General features: G+C 39.3%; 4 protein-coding genes across 10 annotated transcripts; 2 read left to right on the forward strand and 2 right to left on the reverse strand.

Annotated features, from left to right (window-relative positions):
• Positions 1 to 405: 405 nt before the first annotated feature.
• Positions 406 to 5,690, forward strand: LOC124306405 (DNA-binding protein SMUBP-2-like). Of its 2 annotated transcripts, none has more exons than XM_046767089.1 (9): positions 406 to 959; positions 1,171 to 1,480; positions 1,723 to 2,040; positions 2,110 to 2,533; positions 2,614 to 2,795; positions 2,896 to 3,196; positions 3,284 to 3,694; positions 3,770 to 4,012; positions 4,140 to 5,690. In XM_046767089.1, the coding sequence occupies exons 1-9, from the start codon at positions 535 to 537 to the stop codon at positions 4,304 to 4,306; spliced, it is 2,781 nt and encodes a 926-aa protein (XP_046623045.1). In that variant the 5' UTR covers positions 406 to 534; the 3' UTR covers positions 4,307 to 5,690. The 2 variants fall into 2 exon arrangements, with proteins under 2 accessions (XP_046623045.1, XP_046623046.1); XM_046767090.1 differs by having other exon boundaries at positions 407 to 959; positions 3,782 to 4,012.
• LOC124306402 (general transcription factor 3C polypeptide 1) lies at positions 4,664 to 13,635 on the reverse strand. Of its 2 annotated transcripts, XM_046767081.1 has the most exons (12): positions 13,293 to 13,635; positions 12,964 to 13,157; positions 11,944 to 12,573; positions 11,692 to 11,860; positions 10,576 to 11,588; positions 10,125 to 10,508; positions 9,800 to 10,040; positions 6,134 to 9,687; positions 5,505 to 6,037; positions 5,183 to 5,375; positions 5,018 to 5,105; positions 4,664 to 4,930 (listed from the first exon to the last, which is right to left on the reverse strand). In XM_046767081.1, the coding sequence occupies exons 1-12, from the start codon at positions 13,375 to 13,377 to the stop codon at positions 4,812 to 4,814; spliced, it is 7,203 nt and encodes a 2,400-aa protein (XP_046623037.1). In that variant the 5' UTR covers positions 13,378 to 13,635; the 3' UTR covers positions 4,664 to 4,811. The 2 variants fall into 2 exon arrangements, with proteins under 2 accessions (XP_046623037.1, XP_046623038.1); XM_046767082.1 differs by lacking the exons at positions 4,664 to 4,930; positions 5,018 to 5,105; positions 5,183 to 5,375 and having other exon boundaries at positions 5,555 to 5,694; positions 5,789 to 6,037.
• A 164-nt stretch (positions 13,636 to 13,799) lies between these two features.
• On the forward strand, positions 13,800 to 16,163 carry LOC124306408 (deaminated glutathione amidase). Of its 5 annotated transcripts, none has more exons than XM_046767093.1 (7): positions 13,800 to 13,870; positions 14,356 to 14,487; positions 14,659 to 14,803; positions 14,933 to 15,088; positions 15,240 to 15,446; positions 15,526 to 15,738; positions 15,826 to 16,163. In XM_046767093.1, exons 2-7 carry the CDS (start codon positions 14,432 to 14,434, stop codon positions 15,994 to 15,996), a joined length of 948 nt encoding a protein of 315 aa, XP_046623049.1. In that variant the 5' UTR covers positions 13,800 to 13,870; positions 14,356 to 14,431; the 3' UTR covers positions 15,997 to 16,163. The 5 variants fall into 5 exon arrangements, with proteins under 5 accessions (XP_046623049.1, XP_046623048.1, XP_046623050.1 ...); XM_046767092.1 differs by having other exon boundaries at positions 13,856 to 13,982; XM_046767094.1 differs by having other exon boundaries at positions 13,856 to 13,982; positions 14,662 to 14,803.
• Positions 16,010 to 17,513, reverse strand: LOC124306409 (ER membrane protein complex subunit 3). The gene is made up of 3 exons (XM_046767097.1): positions 17,328 to 17,513; positions 16,892 to 17,148; positions 16,010 to 16,669 (listed from the first exon to the last, which is right to left on the reverse strand). Exons 1-3 carry the CDS (start codon positions 17,474 to 17,476, stop codon positions 16,296 to 16,298), a joined length of 780 nt encoding a protein of 259 aa, XP_046623053.1. The 5' UTR covers positions 17,477 to 17,513; the 3' UTR covers positions 16,010 to 16,295.
• Between the last annotated feature and the right edge of the window lie 655 nt (positions 17,514 to 18,168).

The following is an 18,168-nucleotide window of genomic DNA, read 5'->3' on the forward strand; positions in this document are numbered from 1 at the left end:
ACAGGTTCTCGTTTTTAGGCTCTAACTTTTGATGCGTTGATCGCAGCGTATTGGGACTACGCCCAGCCGATTTCTCTCGCAAAAGTACGTCGGAATAGTGCATGAAAGAATTTATTCCAGCACTTTTCAAAATCGCGAAAATTTTCGCCAAAAATGCAAAGGGTTAGCCCTACTTATTGCGTGGGCAAAAAATAGCAAATGTGTAAGGTCTTAGTTGTTCCATGATACTCGAGGTCGAGGACCACTAAAATACGGATATGTTTATATACATACATATTCCTGTGCATCGTTGCGTATAGTCACATAACATGGTCGAAGCGAATAATATTTCGAAATCACACAATTCGAACTTATCATCGGACCGCCAGAGTACACTACTAGCCATACAACGCGTATGTCAGCGCTTACGGGATAATTCCACAAGCAGCCACAAGTATGTTTCAGATTCAAGGAAAGAGCAGGAAAAAGCAAGTAAGGTGAAGGTATTGAAACGAAGGTGCAAATCGAAACAGACTGTTCCACAACCCGAAGAAAATGGACTATGTAATATCGAGTTTCGTCAGGAAACATATAGATTTATTGCGATCGGAACGCGACGAGAATCTCCAGCACGTTTTCAATAACATATCTGCTCAAGCCCTTCGTAACCTCGAAAAGGAAGGAGATGCATTGACTAAATTATCCGTTGGGAGTTTGGCTAGCCGTGGTTTGAAACAGCTCCAAATTGACTTCGTCGACCCGAACAATCTCCCCCTGAAGCATGCCTTTGCCGTCGGTGACTTGGTCGCCTGCATTCAATCGAATAATCGCAGCCAGTTTCTACCTGGTCTCGTTTCAGCCATCTCACAGAGAACCATTTCAGTCACCATTTCAGATCAAACTGTTGTCAATGTCAATGAGGAGGAACAATTCGCCATCATCAAAGCTGATTCCGATTACACTTACAATTGCCAAACCAGGTTTGTCCAGCCAGTGAAATAGGCACAGAAATTGCAGGAACACTCTGTTTCTCAGGTTGTAACGTACAGTGTCATGAATCGACAATCTTATTGACTCTTTAATTATGTCATTCACACTGAGAATTAGAACTTGAGAAAAATCCGAAATATTCTGTCTCAAGGTTGGCTGAAGACTTTGGTCCACATTAATGGCAGATTCAAACTGTTGCAGAGCTTTGAAAAATCTGGAATCAACGGAGACATATTCCTGGCGATGTTTCAATGTCATTAGAATTCTTTTCGACAATGATGAGAAGATTGTTCAGGAGCTAATAGATATGGACAATGAAATCTCTGAAAAATATTTGAATGTGGATGGTCAGCTGAAGTTTATCAATGATAAACTTGCAGAGGATCAGCGCATGGCAGTATCATTTGCTTTGCGTAAAAAATTTCTTGCCATTATTCAAGGACCCCCTGGCACAGGAAAGACTACCACTTTAGTTGAATTAATCGGCCAATTGCGGGGGTTGGGTAAAAAGGTAATCAGAATTTTTTAAGAGTTGTGATTCAATGGTCGAATGATAAGAAAATATTCTCATTGATACTCTTTATAATCCGCATTTTAAATTCTTATAAATCATTGTTTTTTAAATTCCGTACTAGTATCAACAATCGTTTATGTAAAATGTATCTATTGTGACTGTCCAAACTAAATTTCCAGACCTTCCGGAGTTGACTACTATTTTTAAACACTGCACAAACATTGAAATTTGAATTCCAGGTATTGGTGTGCGCTCCAACTAATGTTGCGGTGGACAACATTGCCCAGAAATTATGTGATGCTGGCATAAAGCCATTGAGAATGGGCCATCCAGCTAGGATAGCCAAGGAGGTACAGAGTTGTTCAATAGATGCCAACGTGCGCCAAGATAACTCCTATGAAATTTTAGTTCAGATAAAACAGTCGTTAAAAGAATTGCAAGAAAAGGACGGAGACACTGAGAAGGGTGGAAAGCCATGGGGTAAAATCAAGGAATTGAGCAAAGAGTACCGTGAACGAATGGACAAGCTAACTTCTGAGATAATCAGACGGCATCCTGTAAGCAGATAGTTCTCGACACTATTGCATGGCGATGAAAAAGCTAATTAATTCTGATTGTTCCTGCAGGTCATTCTCTGCACTCTGAACTCTGCAACTACTGGAAAACGTGCTAAAACTATGCGGCACGTGCCCAGAGAATATTTCGATGTTGTTGTAGTGGACGAAGCTTCTCAGGCGTTGGAGGCCTCGAATTGGATTGCGATTCCAAATGCGGAGAAGGTTGTGCTTGCCGGCGACATTAACCAGCTTCCGCCTGCTGTTATGAACCAAAAAGCAGCCAAAAACGGACTATGTGTGAGCCTCATGGAAAGGGCGATTAAAAAACTTGGAAAGAAGGCTTATAAGAGTCTCGAAATTCAGTACAGAATGAATAGCAAAATCATGTCGTGGTCTAGCAAACAGTTTTATGAAAATACTCTCAAGGCGGACAAACTCGTTGCGAATCACTTACTCAGAGACTTGCCTGGAGTGGAATCATGTTCGCTTACAAGTACGAATACATTACTTTGATTATGCTTTTATTTGCATAGGTAAAACCTTCTTATTTTTCTACGCAAAAATCCGTTTCAGGTGATTCGCTAGTGTTTATCGACACCTGTGGATGTGAATGCGAGGAGTATCAAATCGGCAGTGGGACAATATCGAAAGGAAACGTTGGTGAAGCGATCGTAGTTGACCGACTAGTAGCGGCACTGGTAAAATCTGGTGTCCCGGAACGAGAAATTGGTGTAATAACGCCGTATGCTCTGCAGGTGAATAAAAAATGAACTGGAGATTAAAAGAAGTTGATTTGGTAGATGAATGAGATGAAACGCTGTTAAAAATTGTTTTTGTTTTATTTTCTTTCTATAGGTAGACTTTGTACGAAAAACGCTGTCAACTCGTTCTATATCTGCTGAAGTTTCTACGGTTGATGGCTTTCAAGGTAGAGAAAAGGAAGTGATCGTACTATCTTTGGTCCGGAGTAATGAAGAAAAATCACTCGGCTTTGTCACTGACTTTAGACGTTTAAACGTCGCGGTTACACGGGCAAGAAGACTGCTTGTCGTCATCGTGAACAGCGAAACTGTTGAGGATAACAAATTAATTACTGGTCTTTTGAAGCATATTGAAGATAACGGTCTGTTACAAACAGCGCAGGAGTATTTGGAAGGTGAATTGGATAAATTTGAATAAATAATTTGTTTTTTCCTACCACATCCCAAAATCGAACCTGCTTAATTAGACATATTTACCCCAGATAATTCGGAGGACCTCAAGAAAGACTTGGAAGAAAATGTAAAAGTGAAACAGAAATCTGTGGTGACCAATAAGACGGATAGTAAGACAGAAAAGAGAAAGAAACCAGCATCGAAAAATGGCGATAAAATTAAAGGTGATACCAATTTGAAGAGTGTTCTCAAAGACAAAGGAATCGATTTGAGTATAAACGCAAATAGGAAAGATTATAATCTCTTCGAATGTATTAGCGAAAGTAATTCCGACATTGAGGACACAGAATTACTTCCGAACACGGTAGAAATCGCTACAGAGGACCCAGAAGAAACGGATGAAGCTTTGCCATCCGTTGAACAGGTGGAATCAAAACCTAAAATTGAATTATCCAATTTGATCGCGAGTTTAAAGCAGCTCGAAACAACTTCCACGCAAGGTATGAGATAAGTTGTGTATTATTTTTGGGTGGTGTTTGTAGTTTCCGTATTCGAATGTTTGAATTAATTTGCAGTTTCCTCTGCAGGTACGCCTCTTGCTTCAAACCAACCCGTGCCTATGCAAGCTAAGAAGAATAAAAAATCTAAAAATCGTAAGCCGAAAAATTCGGAAATAACGGCGGACGATGATCTTGATAAATTAATAGCGACGGTGACAGCCAATGACTACATTTGCGCAATGGCAGGGTGCAAGAAATCGACCCAATTAATGCATGTTGATTGCGAATTCTGTAAATCTAGGTTCTGCTTTACACACGGTAACTATTTACCGTTAGGTTTCACTGTTTTTAATCTAAAAATTTGAGATAATCCTAATGAAATATGATTATGTAAGAAATTAAACTGCTTTCCTAGATTCAAATTAGGTTTGCCCTCTCCTTACAGGGATGCAAGAAATTCACGGTTGTGGAGAAGCTGTGAGAAACAAAGAAAGGAAAGAGTTTGTTCGTCGGAAGCCAGAAAACTGTAAGAAAACGGACAAAGATAAATTTGCAAGAAAGTTGAAGCAGCTGGAGGAGGCTAGAAAACCGAAAAAGAAGGTTGAAAAATAGTTTAAAAAAGTGTATAAAAAAATACCTTCCGCGATAAGTTTTGTAAAGAATACGATATAGTTCATAGAACTACGCGTATTCTACAAATTGGAATGAAAATTACGATATTTATTTATCATACGTATATACTGCGCTGCGCGTTAGTCACACTGATATAAATTTTCATTTCATTTCGATCTCCGTTATGTAGTTCCGCAGTTTTATAACAATCTTGCAAAACGCCTTATAAATAAACGAATTTTCTATTTAAAATAAAAAGTGTCAGCTTACACGAGCTTTACGTCACCCCGATCAATGCGGAAATTATTCAACCGATGAAAGATTCAGGAACATTTTTAGCAACATAAAGCCGTTATATTTTGTCGAAAAAATTTGCGATTTATTCTAGACATATTTACATGACACCTTTTTAGGTGATTCAATTAAGATAATAAGTAACTTATGATACACTGACTTTCATATTTGTTCGATTATAATTAATTCTATTAAACGAAACCTCATGAACTTACGGTAAAAAGTCTATATTATAAGTTTTATTCCCTAAAAACATGCCGAATTTTAGACTTGCATCAATTTCGGGCTCGATAATCATTTCATCCTCTGAATCCAAGCCAGTTGATGGTTCTGCGGAATAAAAATAGAACAACATTGTCACAGAATAATAATTTCTTATTGCTAAGTAAAAAAATCTAGCACACCACAATTACTCACTCAGGTTTATTTTGGCTGGCTTTGAAAATAACGTGACCTTTGGTTTACGGAGAATTCTTATTTTCACGCATTTCAGTCTACAGAGCATCTGTTGATATTAGAAAGTTTGATGAAACGGAGGTTGGAAATAATTCATAAGTACTGACTCTATGAAGACCGCCTTACCTCGACTAATTCGGTAACCTGGAACGGCTGTAAGGCTGGAACAAATCTTTTTTGCACTTTGGATAAGGTAATGCCTGGATGATTGATACAGTAATCTAAAACCGCACCCAGCATCCTGTCTAAAACACGCCGATTAAGAACTCCATCAATACGAATCCATGGCTTTATTACCACTTTTATCGGCTCCACTGTGCTGCAACGTTTGACAAAGCAACATGGATTTTATTACGCCAGTAGGAAATTTTTAGAAGGAAAGAAGAAAGATATCGTGCTTCCAGATTTTTGTAACCCTGTTCAAATCTTATCTAAGAATCATGCTCACTTGAAGTCAAGTTTCTTTGCCGCTTTTTGAATATCCTTGGGTTGAAGTAAGGCTGTCCTCTTTCTCATTCTGCGCGTGGTCTGTACGTTACCGGTTGTTTCATCGATATCCTTATTGTCAGGTGTTTGATCATTGCCACTTGTCGCATCTTCCTGGCCATCTGTCTGCCCGCAGAGTCGCTCGTTTTTATCTAGCAAAAAAACTTTATCCAAGTCCGCAACATTCAATGATTCACCAGTGGTTTGGATTTCTTCTACAGAAGGAAATGTATTCTCTGATTTTACCAAACAGTCATCACTGGTTGCCGAAACAACGTTCTCTTTTTCGGTAATTGATATAATTCTGTCGGACACAGGTGACAAAGATTCTTTGTCCAGGCGGAGTATTTTGAATGATTTTATCATCCATGGGTCTGTAAACTTTTGATGTATATAACGCGTTGTTGTGACACCAGATCGAAGGACTAAACGGTGCTCCGTTAGTAGGGATAACAGACGATGCAGTCGACTTTTGGATGTGCTTTTGAAGTTGGACTGTAAAAACATGATAAAGTTGACACAATAACGAAATAAAAGTACACAATATGTAGTTTTTTTTAAGATAATAAACATGAAGCGATGATTACGTACTATAATCTGCTTATTAGTGGCTCCAATTTCTCTCTTGTCATGCAAATACTGATAGATTGCACGTAGATCGTCAATTTCAGTTATTTCTAATTGGTCCCCAACGGTGTTCAGAAAATCTTCAAACGGTACCGGATCTTTAGGAAACAGTGCGAACCTTTTCAAATCTCCTATCAACTCGTCAATTAGTTGCTGTTTCAGTGGTAAAATGTCGGCGGGTAATTCCATGTTGTAAAAATATTCGAGGCTCCTCGGTTCTTTGGTATCACGTAACTTTAGAGAGCAAAAAATTTTGAAAGTATTGACGATGAAGTAATCGTGAGCATGATAAATGTCTGTTACTGCAAGATCATTCTCTTCTCTCATCAATAGAAGTGCTATTCTTGTGCACCTTTTTTGCATGTCGTTCATATCCTCTATCTTAATATCACCCCAATCTACTCCAAGCTGACAGTACATCTTCTTTATTAAATCATTTACCCTTGTACCAATCGACGACTGTGCACTTAAAGTATGGACGACGCTTTTTCTCCCGCTAATATCTGCGCTGTATCGGATTTCACTTTGAGATTCAATATTCTGACCCTCATTCCCGTGCTCCGAAACTTTGTTCGAGGATTCCTCAATGCGTGCACGCTTTGGTGATTGTACAACAAGCATATTTTTTTCGTCTATTTCATCTATTCTCCTTTTAGTTAGAGAAACAGTCGCGTTGCTCTGTAGAGGCACATCAGTTTGTTTGGATATGAACAGACTAACCGCAGGACTTTCGACCCCTGAATCAGGTATGTGGCATTGTTCATATTCCGAAACCCCATCTTCGTCAGATTTGAATCTTTTTTTATCCGGGTATTCCTCGTTAGTAGAATCTCTGTTTCGTTTTAAGGGTGGACTTTGCTGCTCGATCGACAAGGATTGAACAGTTTTTTCAGCAAAACACGCCGTGTCTTCCTCGTCAGAGTTCCACGAAGCAGATTCGATGTCTTCCTTGCTCAGGGTGATCGTTGTGCCGTCCTGAAACCGTATGATGTGACTGTCCTCATCGTCGTCTACCACGTCGTTCTCATCCGGATCAGTGTCAGTCTCCGCATTTTCGTCAACAGGATTTCGAAACTCTGAAACGATCGCTTCGGAAACGTTTTCCTCGCCCAATTGCAGAACCTGAGCATATTTGTTTTTCCTTTCCTTCATTTTTCTGTCAAACGCTTCCCTCCTCAAGTTTCTTTCCTTGTCCTCCTTTTCACGCTGCGCCTTCATTTCAGTCTCCTCCAAGCGCTTGCTTATCTCATCGTTTCTACTCTTCCAATAATTCCACCTGTCGCGATCCTCCTTTTCCCGTTTCTCCTTCACTATTTTATCCTCAAACTCCCTTCTCTCCAGTTCGTCCTCCTCCTCGACCTCAGGATCAATCAAATTTGTTTTAACCATCTGTTTCTTTTTCAAACTCAGCTGATCCAAACTTGTCAGAATGTCCTGGTATCGCCGTAAAACTCTGATATAAGTTTCGTCATTCTCTTTCAATCTCGGATCAAGCATTATTATTTGATCTGGGATTTCTATGTCAAAATCTAGCTGACCCCTGGTCAGGTAATCGTGGACACCAACAACTAGTCCTCCTGTGACAGGTCCAACTTCAATTCCGTCAACGTCATCAGGAACAGCGTAACCAAGATTTTCCAACTGATTCTCATACTGCCAGCGTAGAAACTTTTCTATCGTGTGACGAGCCTCGTGAAATAATTCATATGGCCACTTGGTTCGAAATTTGTAAGTGTAACCAGTGCTTAATTGGTACTGAGAGCTGCTCATAGGCATATAGTTTCCATGCTTTTTGAACGCGCACATGTAACTTTTTTTCATCGATACCATTTGGTCGCTTCTAATCTTAGTCATGGCAGAGCGGAGCAACGTCTCTGGATACTGTTGATAAACTTTAAACAACTCATAGGCCCAAGAAGTTTTGTCCTTGCCACAGCACATTGAGCTGTGAATGACTGAATTTATCGTCGCCAAGTATATCTCGTTTTTGTACCTGACGTCTTTGGTAAAACCGTGCAGGCTAGATTGATGTGTCGGCTGTTTGATTTTGTATACCAGATTAAATTCCTGGATTGTTTTAGGCATTGGAACCAACCCCCTAGACTCCATGTCACTCAGGTTGTAGTATCGCTTGTCGATGTACTTGACGAGTTCCTTGAATACCTTGACAACTTGTTCCTCATACTCGTAGGAATCCTCACATTTGGTTTTCAGTTTCTCGACGATTCCTCCAAAGCGTTTGTTGATGTAAAAGTTCTGCTTTATCTCCTCTATTCCAAGTGCTACGCTATTCACCGTTTCCGGTTTCCTGAACATATAGACCAGCCTGCGCTGGCAGGCGCGTGAGGTTTTGTTGTGAGATTGGGTGGAATAAGTACGCAGAATGTCGCGCACAGCCGTGAAATTGATCATTTGTTTGCGCGGATTCGGACAAAGATACTTCATTGCCACCTTGCACATCAGAAGTATGTTATCTTCATGAGGACTCCAGTCAACTCGTAGCTTATCCATCTGTTGCAAGGCGCAGAAATCCACCTCATCATACCTCACTCTAGGTCTGACGCTTCGTTTGCGAGGTAAAACCGTTCGAACGAACGATTTCTGCCGCGTAACATGCTGAGAAACGAGTAATTGGTACTTTTGCTTCTTGGACCTGCGTTCATCGGATATTTTCTGTCGCTGGTGTATTTTTTTGCGAATTTCATTAGCGTGTTGGGTAGCGGGACCTGTGACCTTTTTCAATCCTGAGAACTCTGTGAATTTTAACGGCTTTGCTTTTATCTTTGACAAACGCGCAGTTCGCTGCTGCTCGTTTTTCTTCCTTTCCTCACCCCTACAATATTGCTGATTGGAATACCAGGCACCCCAGTTCCAGTTACGTTTCAAATGGGCAAAAAAAGCTGAGTCAACACCGGCAGCTCCCTTTCGATCCCCGGGAACAACTCCGATATCCAAACCGACAGCCTCGTCCGGATTGCGAGCCTTGGCCGTTTTTATCATGTCCACTTTCTTGTTCAAATCTTCAAGCAGAATGTCTTTACCCTCGACTGTTGCTCGACCGCCTAAACAGGTGTTTATGCAAGTGTTCCACATGTCGTACCAATACTTCTCCACAACTTGCAGCGAGTCGAAGAAATAGCTCGTTTTCGGATACTCCTTTTCTTCGACCTTATGATAACCAACCGCTGAGGAAGTTGTATCGGTTATTTCACTACGACGATTCAAGTAGATAAAGACCTGGTCCTTTTCTTTTAATTTTTGGTGTCCAAATTGCAAGAGGCCAATGTAGCAGAGTCTTGTTACAGATTCATGAATGTTGTATATGTATTTACGCGCCATCAGCAAGATATTTCGTATCTGAGACGGCAAGTTCTTTACCAGAAAATGCTTTCTGATTGGATGATTCAGGTAGGTTTCCAGTTCAGGTATGAAGTATGGCACATTGTGGACTTTCACGAAGATGGATAACGGGATGCGAAGCAAGACGTCGCACATTATTGTCCATCCCAAAGGCCACCCTGCAATTGTCTGGCGTTGTCAAGGTTGTCGTTTCTCATTCTCGCAGTTAGACACTAAATTAAAAATATCTCAACCCCTAATTAAACCTTTCACGATTTTTCATCATCGTACCTGCATGCCTAGTCAATGGGGGAATGAACATTTTCCATCCGACTTCAGTATTGTAAATTGTGCTCATCTCCTGCTCGAGTTTGGCATCAATTTGGTATCCGGAATTTCGCAGGTTAGCCACTTGAATCTCTTTAGGAACTGTGGTGTCACCTGCATGATCGTAGATTGAGTAAAAAAGAAATAAATGCAGTTCCTTCATGCGGACAAATTTTGGACTATATCCGTAGCGTTTACCGGCTTTCTGGAAAGGGTTAAGGAAATACATGTCGTTATATGGAAGAAAATTTCTTTCGTGGAAATTAGTACTAGGAAAGAGAGATCTTACAAAGTCGTATTTCAGATTAACAGGAGCGAATTTTGTATTCTTAGAAGGATTGAAAGCCTCCAATCCCTGTATGTCTTCCACCGATAGTTTTGTGCTTTCATCTTCTTCCTTAGCTTGTTTCTGCATAATTGCTCTCACTTTCTGAGAGCCAATTAGACAAAATTTGATCTTTGCCTGTTCAACCGCAGATTGTATTATCGAGTGATCAATACCAATTGACGGATCGCAAATGAATGTTATATTTTTCTCCCTATTCTTGTTGCTTAGTGTGAGCTTAATATTCTTCACCACATTATCTTTGACCAACTTTTGCAGCAGTCTGACGATCGATTTTTTATCAATCTTTACGTCGTATCCCTCTCTGTCCTCCTCCTCGTTTATCATCTACAACAATAACGATGAATAACTTATAAAGTGGCTCTGTTTAAAGCCGAACACATTCCAAGCTCACCTTGATTAATTTTGTTAGATCGTCAATGACTTTGTGCTCTTTAACAGCTTCGATGATCATATTAGCTCTTCTAAGCAATCTGTACGTGATGCTAGAAATATTTTTCTTTTCATTCAAATCCAGTTCTTCCATAAATCCAATAATTTGACTGGTTGGTCTTCCCAAACGATGCTGTGGTCTTTGCTCGACTAATTTGACTTCTATGCTATCGCACAACACGTTTACTTCTGTTTGGTCAATTACTGCGGAGTTCAGCTCATTTTTGCTTTGTTCTTCTATTCGATGCTTCATTCTCTCGATCGATTTCTGATCTTTTTTTACAGACACAGTTTGAGAAAGGACTGATTTTGGATAACGTGAAAACAAATCTTGTTCTGCAATATTAATATACGTTCGTTTATACTTCTTCGTCACCTTTGACAAACCATACTTCACCAGCAATAGATTAACAATTCTAAATTTTATTCTCATTTGATATTCTTCACGTGTATCAGACTTTGTCACAGACGAATCATAAATGTCGGAATTATTTTTATCTGTAGGCTTCTCCTCAACTTTTACATTGTCATTGGAGGAAACTCCGTTGTTCGATTCCACTTCTGCCGGGTCTTCCATTGTAAAGCACTTTGATTCAGTTTTCACTATTTTTTTCGGTTCGACTATCGTTTTAGGAATTACAGAATCATTGTGACTTTGATTATTGGTATCGATACTTCTGGTCAATTTTTTTATTTTGTCCATCTCGTGCTCAAACTGTCTACTCATCTGGCTGGTCTTCTCAAACCTCTTTGAAACGAACTTGGTAACCCGCTGTCTGCCTACGTCGTTCATATAAGTGGCGACGATCTTCAGTTTGACTAAATTTCTAAGCATCGTGCGAGCTTGCAGCTTTGTTTGTCCCAAGCACTTGGCTAGTTGGCATTGTGAAATACCCTCAGGACCGCTGAGTTCAACAATCCGATTGGCTTGTTTCAACAACGGAACGTTTAACTTCAGTTCCGATATATCAAGCTCTGAAAAACGGATAACATAATACTAAATAAGCTGAACTGAATCAGCTGGGTACAAAAACTTTTTATAGACTAATCATAGGGAGTACGTGGTCTGCTTGGTTACCATAGGTTTCTTCGTCGTCGATAATTTCATCTTTACCCCACAGCTCAGAAACGTCCATTTCCGGATCCTGAAGCTGTACAACTCTCACTGTTTTCTCTTTGGTTGGATTGTTCTTTTGCTGCCATTCCTTTTTTTCCGCCTTGGGATATACAGTTCTGTACGGCACCCTCTAGACAACAAATGTTATTTTAAAAACGGGAAGATATAAACTTCACACTTCACAACTTGCAAAGCGAAAGATAAATAACTCACCAAATCAGTTTTCACAACTTTGAGAAAAAAATTGGTTCTGAATAGTTTTTTAATCGAATTTTCGATCTGAAGCTCCTTCTTTATCTCGTCATACTCGGCGACGCAATTTTCCTTAGATTTTAATATTTCAATCACTTTCTCTGCCAGATAAATAATCTTCGGCTTTCTTTCGACGTAAAAACGTGGCAGGTGAAGCAGGCTGCCGTTGCAGCTGTGCCCGCCGGTTTTTTGGTGGTGTATTTGCTTGGTGATCAATTTATGATCAAGTAAAATTTTTCTGTGATAGAACAACGATTTTGGATCCTCTTTCAGCGAAGCAAGACTGATTTTACCCTGTGTAACTTCTCCCTGGTAACGAGATCGTCCGACCCTTTCCAAAAAGCAATACTGCATCACGGTCAATTCCAAAGTCGGACAAACTCCGTTGCCAGTCAATGCGTGCTCGCGAATATCTTGTGACGCCACGAGGACTAAACTCTCTCCAAACTCTTCAGCTGCCTGGTGAACAGTCAGTGCTCTAACATATTCACTGATTTGCTTCCGACTGTTGTAAGTTGAACAGGATCCTTTGATTCCTGCATTCACATCGTCGATTGGACAATGGGGATAGATATCTTCAGGAACTTCATCCTAGGACAGGTAAAAATATTCTTTTATGAATATAATGCCCACAAACTAATAAAATATAAAGACCAAAGTTGTTAAATGTTTAGTGTTGGAAATTGACTTTCTAGGTTTTCCTGATATTGCAACATTCGTTTTTCAAGCCACTGTGGTAAAATTTACAGTGCGAATCAAACCACACATCCATTTTATACAGAACTTGGTACGGAAGAACATGGAAACAATAACATGTTCATAAAAGTATTTACATAAATTGGAAAATGGATGAATTTAAAAAATATACCGCGTGCAAGTGAAGACAACTCATGACATTCTAAGTCAGAAGTATTCAATGAAATTTCTTGAGTACTGACAATTTTCCAACCCTAACCAATAGTCATAATACCAAATATTTACAGGCTCTAAGATAGTGCCGAGATCAGGATCGATGTGTTCGTATCTGTCAAATATAATCAGTTTGTTCCTCGGTGCTTCCAACTTGTAATAATCGATCCCATCTACCTCTATACAAATTGACCAGACCTGTTCCATGAACGGCTTTGACAACGGCGGTGGATCGTGAAGCCTTAACGAAAGACGCTGCCATAGCGCTGTTAAATAAAATACGATGATTAAATAATTAGAATAACAATTAATAGAACTGGATGATAAGTTTCAACGTTGTTTCTTTCAATTCTTTTACTTTCAGAATATAATTTCGATAATGCGACTTGTTGCACACTCACCTTCCAATGTGATACCATCCAGACCTTCGAGGGCAATTTCGTCAATGATAACATCAACGATGTTAATTGACGAATACGAAACCATTTTTCGTTCAATGAGATCACAGTTCTTTTTACTGTTTATGCTTTGTTAATCCATGTTTATAATATGATCACTAACAATGCGCAGGAAGAGCTGCATCGGCGCAACGTGAGAGGTGATTGAATAGCATTGAATACCTAACCTAAGATTTTCAGGTTTCAGAATTTAACTCAGGTTAGATTAGGTTAGTTTAGTAGCGTCAAGTTTGATTGCGCAGTAAACAAAATTCGGTCTCTGCGCAGCCGAAATTGACGATTCTTGTTTCGTACAAATACCAATAATTTTAATTTCATTCAGAGATTAATTCGATTCAGTGATCAGAAATTGCATCAAGCGAATAATTAATGAGAAGGAAGCAGATCTAGATTAAGATCATATTTTTGCGTGTACATTCATATTACTAAATATACGAGTGTCATTCAATCCCAATTGTACTGATCATATATCGATGTACGATTTGACATTCGTTATCAGAATTATATAACCAAAGATATATGTATGTATAATATTACAAGCATTCTACGTTCTAACTTAATTACAACACCTGCCACTTGTTAGTTGTTTTAGTGACGGCAGAATATATTGTTCATTCAACGATTATTTGCAAGGTTGGAATATAAATTTCTTACGATAGCTCAAAGCATTTTATTATATTTGAAATTGCCTATGAGGCTAAACCCTAGTCGATTTCCACGTTGTCGCATATATCTCCAAATATTGAAGTCAACAATACTCTAATGAATTTTCGTTTGTCGCAAAAATCAAGAAATAGCATGAATTCTACGAAGTTACTATTGCGATTTCGTAGAATCCATGCCATTTCTTTATTTGGGTCTAAAAAAAAATGTATCAGCTGTTCAGCCCCTTGTCGCATATGAAATACGTAGACTTTGATATTTGGAAATACATACGGCAACAATGAAATCGACCCGGATACTCCTTTCAGTGTTTTCTAAATCTTTTACAATTTTGTATCCTCAGTCTGTTGGGTAGAACTTACCAAAAACATGATCGCATTTAGCCACTAATACTATGAAGATTCATTTGATCAAAAGCTATGATTCGATCGCTCATCCTGCCTCTTCCATCTCTATGTCAATTTACTTGCAACAGGTAACAGCGAATGACATTCATTAATGTTATATAAATAATGTTGCGAACCATTTGGTCAAAATATAGCATTAAAGTAGCACCGTTTCAAATTTCTCTTTTCAATCCTTATGATAGTTACTACCGTGGTAACTGCTATTAAAGCTATTCTAATATATTTTTTTTTTTTATCAGTAGCATATTTGTGGCAACTCGCGCGTTATCCACAATGTCCACGCGATTAGTAGCTGTTTGTCAAATGACGTCTACTGGGGACAGAGAAAAAAATTTTGAGGTCGTCTCGAGCCTCGTATCTCAAGCTAAAGGAAACAACGCCTGCGTAAGAACTGTTTACTCACATCTCGGATTAATTTACTCAAGGCAGAAAATTCAAAACACTACATTTCAGTAGAGAATAAGGTTACTCACTTTTCGGTTCAGCACCATAAAGAATACTTACTTTTCCCAGATTGCCATGTTTCCAGAGGCTTGCGATTATTTGGCGGATAATAAGAAGGATATCGTAGCAATGGCAGAGCCACTCGACGGAGAATTGATGAGGCGATACAAATGTTTAGCCCAGAATCATGACATCTGTTTATCATTAGGAGGAATTCACGAAAAAGTATGTAACTAGGAATGAACCCGTATTATCTGTATACTCTTGCTGCTGAACTAGATGGTCATTCGTTTATTTGATTGAAATCAATTAAAAATTTACTCCTACCTAAATAAAAAAAAAATAAAAATTAATTAGCAATAATCGTTGCTTTTAGTCCGCTGAGAATCGTGACAAAATTTACAACTCACACGTTTTAATAAACAACAGGGGTGAAATGGTCGCAGTCTACAGAAAAATACATTTATTTGATATGGATAATCCAGAGACGGGAGTTAGGTTAATGGAATCAGACTATGTGGATAGAGGTGGTGAAATTTTACCACCTGTACAGACTCCAGCTGGACTAATGGGCTTGAGTATCGTATCCTTTCGATTGGTTATAATGAGTCCGATAATTTGAGTTTGTTTGGATTCCTTACAAACTGAAACACATTGAACAGTGTTACGACATGCGTTTCCCTGAAATATCTCTGAGTTTGAGAAAAATGGGGGCCCAAATACTGACGTTTCCCTCCGCATTCACGTATCAAACGGGTGCTGCTCATTGGGAGGTAATTCTGAGGGCTAGAGCAATAGAAAGCCAATGCTACGTAATTGCAGCGGCTCAAACAGGAGCACACAATAAGAAGCGTGTTAGTTGGGGACATGCGATGGTAATTGCAATTTTTTTAAGCTTCCAAACGATTCATAGGATCATTGTCTTTGGAAATCCTGCAATTTTATGTCTTTCGGTTTTACAGATTGTCGACCCGTGGGGAACGGTGATAGCACAATGCGCGGAAAGAACAGGTATCGCTGTAGCTGAAATAGACCTGGACTTGTTGGATAAAATTCGTAAAAATATGCCATGCGATAAACATAGGCGTACAGATTTATATCCTGAATTAAAGCCTCTGGAACAGTTAAAATAAATAAAACCGTTCATTGAAGTTGATTGCCGAATTCGATTTATTGGCATTCAAATACATTCCGTTGTAGATTTTGAGATAGAGTGCCTAGTCTTCGTGGGGGCAAAAAGTACGTGTCGTGTTTCATTTTCGGACGAAGAGTGATTAAAACGAAATAAATAAAAGAATTGCAAAAAAAAAATAAAAATTAATAACAAGAAAACTACTTCATTTCACGCTTTGTACACATCATTCTTCCCATACTGTACATATTACCTAAAACGATATATAAGAGAATTCATCTAATGAATCTACCTTAGCGCTTAATTGGTTTTGCTTTGGTGATAAATGCTTTCCGCAGATTCTGGGGTATTCTGCGGGCCCAATAGATCAGCATCAGCTCCGTTTAGAGCCCAATTATGCTCGCATATTTCCAAGGCTTCCCACTCCGCTTTAAAAGCAGCTTTCGGATCCGGTGGCATAGACATAGCCGCTCCAGAAACTTGGTCTTGTAATAGTCTGGATGTGTCGGCAGCGTTGTTTTCACCTAGTACCAACGTGTAAATAGACCTGAGACCAAACACATTCAGGAAATACCAAGAGGCCGAAGAAACCCAAGCCGCATCCAGTGTCACAAGTTCAATACCACGCTGTAGCATCGGTTTGAACCGCAAAGTCAGTGGGAATGGTACTTTTGCTGTAATTAATAATCAGGATTGAATAAGGACACGATACATGGCAGAAAAAGATCACTTGAAAAGTGCAGTTTTAAAATGATAGAGAAAAACGTGACAGTGATTGTACACTTCTCAGTCATAAAATTGGCCACATTCATTTTGCATCCTGGGCCTTGACGATAATCAAACCGCTGTACTTTTTCAAACATGACCCTTGTAAATGGATTGAGATTCATAGTTACTTGTAACAAAGCCTGAAAACATCCAGTTAATCCAGCCTCCGATCAAGACCATGGGAAGGACATTGGTCACGTTTCCCTTCAGCATGTCGGTCATCATACTGGGATCGGTCATTGGATTCTGAGATACTGGCGCTCGTTTTTGTGTCTTGAAGTATCCAGTTTCTTCGTTGTTGAAAAAATGTCGACGCATTATGAACGCTGACTTGGGTATATACTGTCCATTCTCTCGCAGCATCCTGGAGCGAATCATCACTTGGCTGAAAATCGAAACAACACTCTCATGCATTGTGAACAATTTTTTTTTAAGCGAGGATGTCTGGAAGGCGCAACATGCATTGGTCGTTTAATTATTTACTCAATATTACGTATTTCAGGACTGCATGTACAAGTTGAGGTTAGGAGAGTCGGTTTTGGGCTGGGTAGGTTTCTCGCTCACCTGTCTTGAACCTGGTGAACTTCGACCTTTTTCTGGGACGCGAGGAGCATTGAGACATAGTGACGAACTATTCCTACTAAAAACGTTATCACTACGATGGGTAAAAATACCCAACCGCGAATATTCGAGTCAAGTAACAGCTCGGCCATGTTTGATCACTACGTAAACTTGCCAGTTGTCAACCGCAAAGACTCTGCAGTGATAATTTTCTACCTACCGCGCATCTCACGGCGCGTAGAAATCGTATTCGATTGGCAACATAACATCTTTTATGCCAAATATATATTAATATGTATGTCGTAACATGCAGAATGATGTTCAAATCAAAGTTTCAAAAGTCTAATTTCTGCAACCCTAATTTCCACGGTAAAAATCTACACCCGCTATAGTCGCAGCCGTTTAGCAAATCGAATTTTGAAATTCGAAAATCGAACGTTCTGAATACCGCCGCGTCATGTGTGTACGCTTAGTTGCCAGTCAGCAGGAGTACCCAAATAAATAATCCTACGTGCCTACGATTGCCGCCAATAAGGCATTAAATGATTCTCACCCAATGCTTTCACCAAAGACGAATGTTTATTACTTAAAAATACACCTACATGTATAAAAATTATATTGCAGTAATTGAAAGATCCATCAAGCGTGTATAAAGCTTAGACAATCACACGATTTGCAGATTTGATAATTATAAATGGCTCGACGGTTTGTGATTCAATTTGAAACCGATTTAATAAACAAAAGAACCATGATCGACAATTTAAACGCAACAAGACGTTTTATGCTTGTAAAATCGTTTTTGAGACGGCAAAGAAGTTCTAAGCATTCGAAATTTTTTCGACAA

Source organism: Neodiprion virginianus, chromosome 5, assembly GCF_021901495.1.
Source record: "Neodiprion virginianus isolate iyNeoVirg1 chromosome 5, iyNeoVirg1.1, whole genome shotgun sequence".
NCBI classification, from domain to species: domain Eukaryota; kingdom Metazoa; phylum Arthropoda; class Insecta; order Hymenoptera; family Diprionidae; genus Neodiprion; species Neodiprion virginianus.

What these genes read in the sequence shown, in the direction of transcription:
- LOC124306408 (XM_046767093.1), top strand. Translation starts at nt 14,432, where the DNA reads ATGATTCGATCGCTCATCCTGCCTCTTCCATCTCTATGTCAATTTACT. An exon ending in TGTCAATTTACTTGCAACAG is followed by an intron (nt 14,488 to 14,658) that starts GTAACAGCGAAT and finishes TTTTTTTATCAG; the next exon opens with TAGCATATTTGTGGCAACTC. An exon ending in CTAAAGGAAACAACGCCTGC is followed by an intron (nt 14,804 to 14,932) that starts GTAAGAACTGTT and finishes TACTTTTCCCAG; the next exon opens with ATTGCCATGTTTCCAGAGGC.
- LOC124306402 (XM_046767081.1), bottom strand. Translation starts at nt 13,377, where the DNA reads ATGGTTTCGTATTCGTCAATTAACATCGTTGATGTTATCATTGACGAA. An exon ending in CGACGACGAAGAAACCTATG is followed by an intron (nt 11,589 to 11,691) that starts GTAACCAAGCAG and finishes TCCGTTTTTCAG; the next exon opens with AGCTTGATATATCGGAACTG. An exon ending in TTAATCTGAAATACGACTTT is followed by an intron (nt 10,041 to 10,124) that starts GTAAGATCTCTC and finishes AACCCTTTCCAG; the next exon opens with AAAGCCGGTAAACGCTACGG.
- LOC124306405 (XM_046767089.1), top strand. Translation starts at nt 535, where the DNA reads ATGGACTATGTAATATCGAGTTTCGTCAGGAAACATATAGATTTATTG. An exon ending in AGATAATCAGACGGCATCCT is followed by an intron (nt 2,041 to 2,109) that starts GTAAGCAGATAG and finishes TTGTTCCTGCAG; the next exon opens with GTCATTCTCTGCACTCTGAA. An exon ending in CGAAACAACTTCCACGCAAG is followed by an intron (nt 3,695 to 3,769) that starts GTATGAGATAAG and finishes ATTAATTTGCAG; the next exon opens with TTTCCTCTGCAGGTACGCCT.
- LOC124306409 (XM_046767097.1), bottom strand. Translation starts at nt 17,476, where the DNA reads ATGGCCGAGCTGTTACTTGACTCGAATATTCGCGGTTGGGTATTTTTA. An exon ending in GTTCACCAGGTTCAAGACAG is followed by an intron (nt 17,149 to 17,327) that starts GTGAGCGAGAAA and finishes TTCGATTTTCAG; the next exon opens with CCAAGTGATGATTCGCTCCA. An exon ending in GTTTTCAGGCTTTGTTACAA is followed by an intron (nt 16,670 to 16,891) that starts GTAACTATGAAT and finishes TATTAATTACAG; the next exon opens with CAAAAGTACCATTCCCACTG.